The following is a 12,107-nucleotide window of genomic DNA, read 5'->3' on the forward strand; positions in this document are numbered from 1 at the left end:
TGTAATAAGTTATGTTCCATTAGGGCCTCAATATAAAATATTCAATATGATATAAATTATTGCATGTTCTCGTAAAAGAAAATAGTGCCACATAATAAAAAATATGCTGTATAAACCCACTACATACGAATACATTCACAAGTTTTCCTATTTTCAATACGCTGTCGTTATATTGGTTGTGGAATTCAATATTATGTTTAGATTTTTCATATCAAGAAATCCTAATATATTAAGTATTTCACCTTTTCATCATCCAGCTCTAAATTTATGTGTGACAGATGAGAAGATGCAACAAACCTTCTTAACTCAATTTACACGGCGATTGAAGATAAACACCAGTGTTTTATTATTATTATTATTATTATTATTATTATTATTATTATTATTATTATTATTATTATTATTATTATTATTATTATTAACACTTTATATGATTTTAATGCTTAATCCATAGGTGCTTTTTGAAAATACTAACACGCAGTACATTTTTCTGTAAAGTGTATTACATTAAGTAATATCTTACATTTGTTTCGATGTTTTTGTTTGCAACCAGCAATAACGTGTATAATTAGGTATTCATGGTAGGTACTGGTGCCTTTCATTCAACGAAAAGAATGCTACGTATTCCTTAAAGTGCACCAAGTAGCTAAAAATAAAAATCGTACATAATGAAACAGTATGGACTACCAACATCACTAAATTTGATTAAAATGAAACACATGGTTCTAATAATATTGAGTGGTAGCAATGAGAACGTTAAAGGAATGGATGGTAGAGCTAGGATTTGCAACTTAAATTTAGAACAGTCTCACCCTAATATGAAGTTGAAGGCGTAGACTTGTAGATCGAGTCGTCTTGAAGATCTCCATGATGACTTGTCCGACAATCGACCAAGGCATCGAATGTCGGACCGACGGTACGGCCACGAAAGACCAAGTAACGAAGGTCCCAATTAGCAATGACCAAATGACCAAGATCGAGCTTTCTCAAGTGTATTTGTCTCGACTGTCTCTCTGACGTCATGAAGGAAGCAATGGTACTGACACTCTCTCGATGACATGCACATTCAATTCCCCAAATTGACACAGCCAAAGTACATATCGATGACACAACATAAAGCAGCTATACTTCCTACTAGGCTGCTAACGTCGTCAGAATCACATAGACTAAAACCAGGAAGAGAGAGACTTCCGAGAGTCGAAGTACTTACTACTCATCAACAATATTTCCTTATTGTGTCAATGTTTACCAGGTCGATGGTCGAAGCGAGCATTGATTCGTCGTAGGCGCATGACAATGAGAGTCCAGTAGAAACAAACACATTGAGAAAGCATCTGTTCTAAACAAAACTGAATTCCAGTTAACGCGTGTGAGACTGTTTGGTAGGCAAAAGGTAATAGGAAGTTACTACCAGTGTTTATTACATATCATTTACAAATACAAGGACTTCCTTGTAGTAGAGCAGACGTAAGATAATTAATTATTTCCTTGTTGAAAATCTGTCGTCAGCTGATGTCGAAATCGGGTGTGAATAACATCTAACAGGCGATGAACTTCCTCTAAACAACACATGTTTGTTTATAATGGATGGATGACAGGTTCCAAACTCCAATAAAGAATATGGTCCTTGGTTCGAGCCATGCAACATCACCGCCCCCCAAAAAAGTCGAATCAACAGGGAGCGAAAGCCTGGAGATCCATGGTGTTTCGACGGTGACCAAACTCTGTGAAGGTGTAAAAACAGATGGTAAGTTTCACAGATGGACGGATGCTGGAGAGAAAAAAAAAAATTCTTACCGCTGGACCATAACGAAGAATGTCGAAACAACTGCTAATAATTATCCACACTGCTAAGAGATGGCATAAGCGATGCACTTGCTGGGGATGGGAACACACTTGTAGCACAACCATAACAGCCGATGATGCAACAGTAGTTGTTGTCAGGTGAATGTTGTTACGGTGTAGTGAAGAATGTCCCAAAGTAGTAGAATGAAAATGCTGGAGTAGAAAGCAGGATGGTGAGTACACAGTTCGATGAATAAATGAAACAATAACGTACTAACAAAGCTTCGTATTATAGCACACACGTAGCAACTAATGTTCCAATTATGATGTCGGTGAGACAAGTAGCACGTTACAGTTTATATTAAGTTGCATTAAGGTATGGTATATAAGGAATTACGCTACCAATTGAAGATTAAAGTAAATTACCAATAAATAATGAAAAAAAGGCAATTTGTAAATGCAGGTTAAAATGAACTAAATATTCTTAAGAAACAAAACAAAGAAAAAATAAATTAAAGCGTAGGCTGGAACGAAACCAAAATGGGAAATCTGGAAGAAAAACAAAACCTGGAAATGGTACCAACTATAAACAAGTAATCTGGGTTATATCCCATGACCTAGATAAAATATAAACAAACAAACACTTGTGGGTAACGAGCCCACACAATATGGGTCTCTAAACTCAAATAAAGCGTTGTAGCGTCCAAACCACGAACCCAAACAAAACAAAAGGTACCTGAAAAGAGAACAAAATGACAAATGGAGAAAAAGCTAGCTAAAACAGTAGTAGAAACAAAATCTCGAAAAATGTCAATTTGAAACATAAAATGCGGAAAACTGGAGGAAAAATTCTATTTGCTACCAAAAAAATGTGGGGGGAATGTAAACTAACCAAAGAATCAAAGATTGGACAACACAGAAGGGTTTAGAATTTAATTACTTTTTGAAAACGAAATAAAATTTTTTTTCACATTTCCTTGAAACAAATTAGGGCATCGAGGCAGGTTTTGTAGACATCGGCGCCTAGCCACTCGCCGATCAAAAGTAATTAAATCCAAAACAAAGGCCGTCACCAAATCTAATTGCAAGGGACAATATGAATAGTACTTGAAGAAGAACATAAGCAGCAAATATTACACAAAATTTACATAAAGTACAAAAATTCATAGGCATAGTAAACACTAATAGGTCAGCTTCATAAACGATAGACTAATCCAATTACACAACAAATTATGTTTTCAAAATAATTACTAAAATCGAAAATTAAATTCTTCAAAATTAACTGAATTAAAATTCACAAGGCAAAAGTCAAAATGAATTATTGTCTCAAAATAATAAATTGTATTCAAAGTGCATTAAGTGAAAAAGCAGACATTTTTTCTAATGCATAATAAAGATGCACAAAACGTTAAAATTCGCAAAAGGCACTAATAAAATTAAATTCAGAATATCAATTCAAATAGCAACAAAAATAAAATTATGCATGAAAAAAGTGAAACCATTATGAAGCTTGAACAATATCAAAAGTCAAAATCAGGAAATACATATCCTATGTATGGGTGAATTGATAAATCAAGTATATATCTGTGCGCGCAAAGTCAAATCAGGTATATAAAAATTAAACCACATTCAGGTTAAAGTCAAAATTAGGGATTACTAGAATTCGGCCATATTCTAGTAATAACGTAAAAACCTAGGTCAAATGTATGAAGTAAACTTACAATAAAATAGAGATAAGATGGCGGTTATCTCTGGCAGATAATCATAAGATACGGTCTAAATCAAAATATAGTATCAATGTCAAGTAAATACACATAATATGTACTAATTATCTTCAGATGGTATAACAAATAAATTCAAGCAATAATATAAAGTAAATGGAGCACTAAATAGTTAAATATTCATGTATAAAACAAAGAAAAGAAAATATACCCATATACATATATGACCTCAAAAAATTTTGGCAACAAAACTAAATCAAAGATAATTAAAATATGTGGCATAATGACGTTTACTGGAGTGCAGATTTTACTAGAATCAAAAACACAAAACCAAAATATTCACTCCAAGTAAATAACATTAATAAAAAAAAACGTGTATACCCTTAAACATAACCTGTTATTCCTTCAGGCACAAAACACACAACACATCCCTTCAAAATCGTAAACTTTATGAGTCGTAGATGTGTACGAGCATTATAATATACAGTCGTAGATACGCACACTTATAATCAAACATCTTATTCATTAAACACTTAAATCTCACATATATTCGAGTCGTAGCTGAATATTTATGTTTATATTACTATCATTTACTTAACTTCATAATATACAAATCTCAAGGCAAATAAAACCAAACGCACGCTAGCAAGTAAATCATGGCAGTAAACAACAAACAAGCCATGCAAAAGGAACGGAACTTCCACATCGTCCAAAAATCGAACCAGTCATGGTCCATACAAAAACATAAGACAAGTGCATGCACAAAAGAAAGGCTAGCGGCAAAACGGGGGAATGCTTGAAGGAATAAAAAAAAGAGACATAATTCGGGACATGGCACCCTGGGCAAAATGCTCTCCTTAACGGTCCACATCGCGTCCCTCACAACAAAATATGGGTATAGCAAACTCTTATACATATATATATATATATATATATATATATATATATATATAATCTTAAAATTCTTAGTCGTAGATTACCCATAAGGACAACACACAAAAGAAAAGACGAGGCTACTTAAGGGTAGCAGTAACTAAAACATCAAATATATAGCACCAAAATAGGTAAACTACAATAATTCCAAAAGGTGGGATTCTCAAAATAACTCTTACGAGATCCCAACAAAACGGTGCTAGAAATGTGCCACAACTTTCCATCAAAAAGAAATACGAAAAGCAAAATCTTGGACGGGGATACATTCTAACAGCAAAATCATACTAATAATAATACCAATCATACTAATAATAATACCAATAATAATAGCAAAATCAGAACAAATAATCGTAATCAAAACTATAATTTCTGGTTATCCCTGACAAAATGACGCCAAATATGAAGGATAATTTAAAAAAGAAAAGGGAAACAGGGCTGCATTCTAAATTCATGAATGGGTAAAATATATATATATATATATATATATATATATATATATATATATATATATATATATATATATATATATATATATATTACACAGCAAACCAATGTTAATTAAAATAGGAGTTAAAAAGAGCGACTTTGAAGCAGAGCGAGGAACGGAAATGCTGACATAGAGCAGGCAAGGTTGCTGATAACTGAGAAGAATGCTGATCACACAGACAACTAACCTCCCACAACATTACAGTCACAGCTGACACCTTATTCACACAACGAAAATCTCTTTCAAATACAATCTAAACCTAAATGAAAAATGAACAAACTAAAGTAACGAAAAAACTCCGCCAAACTAAAACTAAAATTGAAATAAACCAATAAACAAAACCAAATCAACCCTCAAGAATCAAGTCAACTAATAATAATAATAATAGAAAAAGTAACGATAATAATAATAATAAGATATATACAGGGCCTAACCAAGAACATTACAGAATGAAAGAACTAACTGAATTCCCTGGTAAATGACACTAGCTAAATCCAAATGAATACAGCAATCCTATATATAGAACAAGCAATCGAACTAAAGGCCATAATCAAAATCTAGAGTCAAGGGCGGTAGGGAGGGGGTTGTACTAAAGTAAAATTTTAGCAAAAATTTCGAGGTGGGAGGTAAAACTTTAAACCAAATTGGATGAAAAATACTACAGCAAACAAAATTTCCAAACAAAAGAATTCAAAAATGACTTCCAAAAGGGTTGATGGACGGGGGAAATATTTCTACTACTTATAAAGGTAAGAGGAAAATTTCAATGCAGCGAGGGCACCACAGAGATACCAGAAACTCATGGCGCAAACCACCATGAAACAGTATGGATTTGCCAACAATACTAAATTTGATTAAAATGAAACACATGGTTCTAATAATATTGAGTGGTAGCAATGAGAACGTTAAAGGAATGGATGGTAGAGCTAGGATTTGCAACTTAAATTTAGAACAGTCTCACCCTAATATGAAGTTGAAGGCGTAGACTTGTAGATCGAGTCGTCTTGAAGATCTCCATGATGACTTGTCCGACAATCGACCAAGGCATCGAATGTCGGACCGACGGTACGGTCACGAAAGACCAAGTAACGAAGGTCCCAATTAGCAATGACCAAATGACCAAGATCAAGCTTTCTCAAGTGTATTTGTCTCGACTGTCTCTCTGACGTCATGAAGGAAGCAATGGTACTGACACTCTCTCGATGACATGCACATTCAATTCCCCAAATTGACACAGCCAAAGTACATATCGATGACACAACATAAAGCAGCTATACTTCCTACTAGGCTGCTAACGTCGTCTGAATCACATAGACTAAAACCAGGAAGAGAGAGACTTCCGAGAGTCGAAGTACTTACTACTCATCAACAATATTTCCTTATTGTGTCAATGTTTACCAGGTCGATGGTCGAAGCGAGCATTGATTCGTCGTAGGTGCATGACAATGAGAGTCCAGTAGAAACAAACACATTGAGAAAGCATCTGATCTAAACAAAACTGAATTCCAGTTAACGCGTGTGAGACTATTTGGTAGGCAAAAGGTAATAGGAAGTTACTACCAGTGTTTATTACATATCATTTACAAATACAAGGACTTCCTTGTAGTAGAGCAGACGTAAGATAATTAATTATTTCCTTGTTGGAAATCTGTCGTCAGCTGATCTCGATATCGGGTGTGAATAACATCTAACAGGCGATGACTTTCCTCTAAACAACACATGTTCGTTTATAATGGATGGATGACAGGTTCCAAATTCCAATAAAGAATATGGTCCTTGGTTCGAGCCATGCAACAATAATATCTTTGATTACAGATTTTCACACCTTCTTCAGTGTCCCATTCAAAGCGATATTTATTTAATACCCTATAAATTTTAAATTAATTTAGCGAATGGATATAGCATTGGTATTGATTTGATATACCCATAAGAATGGTGATTTTCCGGTTATAAGAGTGTAAATTGATATTAAGTAAAATATAGTTCCATTGTTTCAATATTGTCTTTGATTCAGTTGAATAAGGAAAGAATATTTATTTATTGATTTTCTGCTTACCTATTAGGAACTTAGGATATGAGTTTGGTTCGTTTTTTATGTTTCTTTATGCAACAATCATCATCAACATCATACAGATGGTTATCAGAAAAATGGAAACACCTCAACGAAATTGCAACTTACCAGATTAATATGGTGTCGGGCCACCTTTCGCCTTCAGAACAGCCTTGATGCGACGTGGGATGGAGGCACAGAGGTCGTGAATGGTAGCAAGTGGAACTTTACAGCATTCCTCGTGCAGGGCATCGGCCAGTTCTGTGAGAGAGGATGAAGGTGGAAATAGTCTCCGGGGTCGTGTTTCCAAGACGGACCACAGATGTTCAATTATGTTGAAATCTGGGGATTGGGCGGGCCAGGGGAGGTGTTGAACTTCATCCCGATGTTCCTCAAACCACGCTGCAACAACGCCAGCTGTGTGAATGGGTGCATTATCATCCTGGAAGATGGCGTCATTGTCTGGGAACAACATCCGGACCATAGAATGCAAGTGATCTCTTAAAATTGCGACATAATCGTTGACAGTGATTCGTCCGCTAAGTGTGACCACAGGACCCAATGAAAACCATGAAAATGGCGGCCCACAGCATCACCGAGGCGCCGCCATGTTTCACAGTTGGGCGGAGACACTGCAGATCATAAGCTTCTTTGGGCGTTCTCCACACATAAACACGGCCCGTGGTTGGGAATTGGGTGAAGGATGTATCATCCGACCATATCACATGTTTCCAGTACTCAACGGTCCAAGTTGCATGGTCGCGGCACCATTTGCGGCGTGCGAAAGCGTTATGGTCCCTGATGAGAGGTTTGACCCGTGCAAAACGACCCCGTAAGTTCATGTCATGTAATTCGCGGCGAACAGTGATTGTCGAAACGGGATGGGGGAGGTGTTGATTGAGTTCCTCCGTCACTTGCTCCGCAGTGGCACGACGGTTCTGCGTGACAATGCGCTCTAATATCCGGCGTGACCTGTCACTCATGATTTTCTTCCGCCCACTGTCCCGCTTCCCCGATGTGGTTTTCCCGTGTGTTGTGTAGGCCGTCATCACCTTCGACACTGTCCCACGCGACACAACTAACACAGTAGCCACTGCCGTCACACTCACTCCACCTAACCGCGCACCAACAATTTGCCCTCTTTTAAAATCTGAGAGGTCTCCCATTTTAAACTACCTCCGTCTGCTGCAGCCACTGGACACTGCTGTTCCACTGCGTCTGACGTAGTATGGAGACCGACCTAACACACAACCAAGAGTGGTCCGGCGCTGCGGGCGCCACGACACCACTGCCAACCCATACATCTGAAGTGTTGCCAACTAAAGGTGTTTTCATTTTTCTGATCACCACCTGTAGGTATTCTGCCATTATTGACAGAATACTTGCCACAATTAAGAAGCTTCCATGCTCCACAATCTTCAGCTACTCTTCGTCTTCACGTGTGATTTTTCTGATTGATATTGTCTATTATTTATAGTTTCCTTCACTCTCTCATTCTCTTTCGTGCCACCATACTCTTGAGCGCGTCCCCCATGATGTAGTTCGTTCTCAATCATTCTCCCAACTTCTTTCTCTTTCTGTTCTCAATAATATCTAAAAGTTTTCTTTACGCCCCTAACCATTTGTAACACTTCCATTCATCCGTTTGATCCTGCCAATTCTTTCCATTGCTTTCCACACTCACATTTTGAAAGCTTCAGGTCGTTTTTCATAATTTTTGTATGTGGTTCATATTTCTGTCCCACGCAGTAGAATATTCCACATGGAGCATTGTATGAGCCTTTTTCTCAACCCTTTATTCAAGATCCCACAAAATAAACTTTTTTCCTAATAAATTTTTTTATCGGCATTCCCATCGTTGCTTTTATTTCACGTTCGCACTGCAGATAATCACTAATAATATTATCCAGTTATCGAAAACTTGATCTATTTTCTCCCCTCATACTATATTTAGCAACACTGTAAAACTTTTATTCTTGTGTAGCTTAGGTGTGTAACTAATAGTCATGTAATGAATATTTATTTATGTATTTAATTGAAGGTGATAACATGCTGATTGGCTTTTTGAGGCAATGCAAATATAGTTTAGAAAAGTCAAAACAGAAGATTGACAATTACTGTCTCCTAAGAAGTCTTCTTCCTGAACATTTTGAAAACCGGAATCCCCTTCAAGCAGAATTAAAGGCATGCTATCAAAACTAGTAAGTAATATGTTTAAGGCTTTTCTTATATTTTTGTTACTAGTTATTTGATTTTTTTTTAAATATTTATATTATACTACTTCTGGCTGAATAATTCGTTGCTGGGAATTGAAATTTATTGTAATTTCAGTGATCACATTCATCGATTGAAAAGAAAACCCTGTCTTTATGTATTATAGCCATATTTAATATGTGGAAGTAAATTATGTATATTCCTTGAGGTTATGAGACTCCACACACAGTATTTCCCAAAGCTAAGTTAACAAATGAAAGTGCTAAAGGTAATAGTAATAAGATTGTGTATCTTTGAGACTTGCTGCTTCCGTTAACCTAGGGATCTTTAGCAGTATCAAAGAGTAATAATTAACATCTAAGATAATTTCTGGGAGTTAGCGAAAACATTGTTGAAGGGTTTATTCAAATTGGTTATTAAGTTAATTAGTAATTGACATTCAAAAATACATTAATACTCAAGCATTAATTTCATGATATAAGCAGGGATAAAAGTGGATCTGAAAAGGTAGGGGACGCATGACGTCACGCCGTCCTCCGTGCCTATCTTTCCCTATTATGAATTTTAGGAACTGAGGGACCTCATATATAGTTTTCCGAAGTGGGAGGACGACGTCCCCCCTCGTTCTCGTTCACTATTACCCCTCTATACAAGTACTATTCGTATCTCAGTACTTACAAGTAAAATTAACTACGCGAGTGACACTACTAAAGACATATTCTAGCTCAAGTACGTAATAAATTTTAAAATGTGTTCATCAAAATCATTCTTAATTACGATGCTATAATAAGTTCGAAAAAGAACCGCATTGGCGTTTAGAGGAAGACGTGTTGACACGAAGGCCGGAATAGGAGTTGCGAGGCGAAATTGGGAACAATTGTGCGGCACAGTAGATTCTCAGACAACTTGCATCTAGTGCTGAAGTATCATATGCATAAACGTAACCAAGAAATAGTCGCTTTTTCGCCCACAACCTTCGAACATCGACATGTCACGTAAGACGTACGTGGAAGATAAAAAGTAGTACCCATCATCATCGACGACCTTCTGCCTATGTTCTGGAAAGCCATGGATTCCTTCCTGATAGAACTTTGTGGGCCATTAAGCAAAGAATGTATCAAGTGCATTTTGTCCTCTACTAGGGATCTGAACTGGTGTCCTCTAAGGTGACTGTCCAAGGAATGGAACAACTGATAATTGGTCAGTTCAATGTCAGGGGAGTATGGCAGATGCAATAGTGTTTCCTGTGCAAATTGTTGAATGGTGCCCTGTGTCATCCTATCCACGTGGGAGTTAGCGTTGTCTTGTAGCAGGAGGGCCCCTTTGCGATTCAGCAGTGCTTTATCCAGAGTTTTGAGTTTTTGTTGAATGCGGCTTAACTGCTGACAGTACACAGTTGCATTGATGCTATGACCAGCTGGAAGCGATTTCCGATGCACGATGCAGCGTTCAGTCCACCAAACACACAAGAGGATCTTCTTCTTATGCACGGCTGCTTTTCGGCTGTTTTGGAACCGGTTCATGGGATGCTAACCAATGATGGCGGCGCCGTGGTTGTTCCGTACAGGAACCACTTCTCATCACATGTCAACGCCCTGTCCCGAAATGGCTCCTTCCTTAGACGAGACAGCAAAGAAACTCAAGTATCAGCTTGCTTTGCGTTCTGGAACGGAGTCAAATTATGAGGGACACATCTATCCAACTTGTAGTGCTTCCCAAATTGATGGAGGTGCTGCCGAATGGTTTCTACACTCACACTGAATTGTAGTAGCAGTTCCTCACATGTCTGGTAGCTGTTTGCCTCAATTGCTACCTGCAGATTTTGATTTTTACATGTGTTGGTCCTCCGGCAAGTGGTGCGTCTTCTAGTGTTTCGTCACTGTCCTTAAACTTGTTGTTCGACCGTTGCACTCATCATGTAATCACGACACCTTTACCAAAGACCTGGCATATCTTCTGACCCGGTGCAGCGACGTTTGACCACAGTTTGAACTTATGCAGCATACACGTCTTTATGACCCTCTGTGGAAGTCTCGTGTATACTCTCTTCTTACGCAAGTACACGGTGTAACTGAAGTTGCGCAACCAACATAATATACCCACACCAACAACTGACCTTCGCTTTATCTTCATTTGCTTTTAACCCACTGTGTGAGAGCCAATTGAACACAGATCTCCACAAAAGGTGACAGAACTTTCTTTTTTTACTTATATATATATATCGATAGATAGATAGAGATATAGATAGACAGATATAAATATAGATATATATTTCCTATCTGCGATATAGATTTGAAAGCAATCAAAATGGGTGAAATAGATTGAGGTTAAACTGTTTTACCTAGAAACGTTGAAAATGTTGCAGTGCGTACATTTTATGACGTAAGTACCACTAAGAAAGGACTTTTGGAAATTTGATGTATAATCGGGTAAATGGTAAGATTCGAGAAAGTACGAATATTTTTTCGATGCTCTAATGTACGTTGGAACTGGATGGAATTCCTACACGGAAGAAAGAGAATGTGGTACTTTTGCGTAAACGTAGCAGCACGTACGTAGCTTATAGTACTTTCACTAAGGGCATGATGCTTTGATCGCACACTACGGAAATACCGTCCCTTGTGTGCCAATTGCGAGTGACTCGCAAAAGGCGGTCTTGCAATTTTGTTGTGGAATGGCATCAATTAGCGTGACTATGTTGTAGTAGGCATCTACGCAACTTATGAATAATATACATTGCCCGATACTCTGTTGTTACGTATGGAAGTGCTATATAACAGGATAAGAAGTGTTGCGTTCAATGATAGAGGGTTGTATCGATCACGGTCGTGTAAAAGTGTTGACATCGGTGTTTAAGCAAAATTTATTGTGTTAATATGTATATGCCTGCGCAATGTCAGATTACTCTGTCCACGAG

General features: G+C 37.3%; 1 protein-coding gene across 3 annotated transcripts in view; it reads left to right on the forward strand.

Moving 5' to 3' along the window:
• The window catches only part of LOC145693305 (alpha-tocopherol transfer protein-like), a 103,097-nt gene that overhangs the window by 70,698 nt on the left and 20,292 nt on the right, over nucleotides 1-12,107 (forward strand). For all 3 annotated transcript variants that reach the window (XM_081769170.1, XM_081769169.1, XM_081769171.1), the window contains exon 3: nucleotides 9,018-9,177. In XM_081769170.1, the coding sequence (XP_081625296.1) occupies nucleotides 9,018-9,177 (160 nt within the window). The remainder of the gene's footprint in view (nucleotides 1-9,017; nucleotides 9,178-12,107) is intronic.

Source organism: Thermobia domestica, chromosome 8 (assembly GCF_964235325.1).
Source record: "Thermobia domestica chromosome 8, izTheDome1.hap1.1, whole genome shotgun sequence".
NCBI classification, from domain to species: Eukaryota; Metazoa; Arthropoda; class Insecta; order Zygentoma; family Lepismatidae; genus Thermobia; species Thermobia domestica.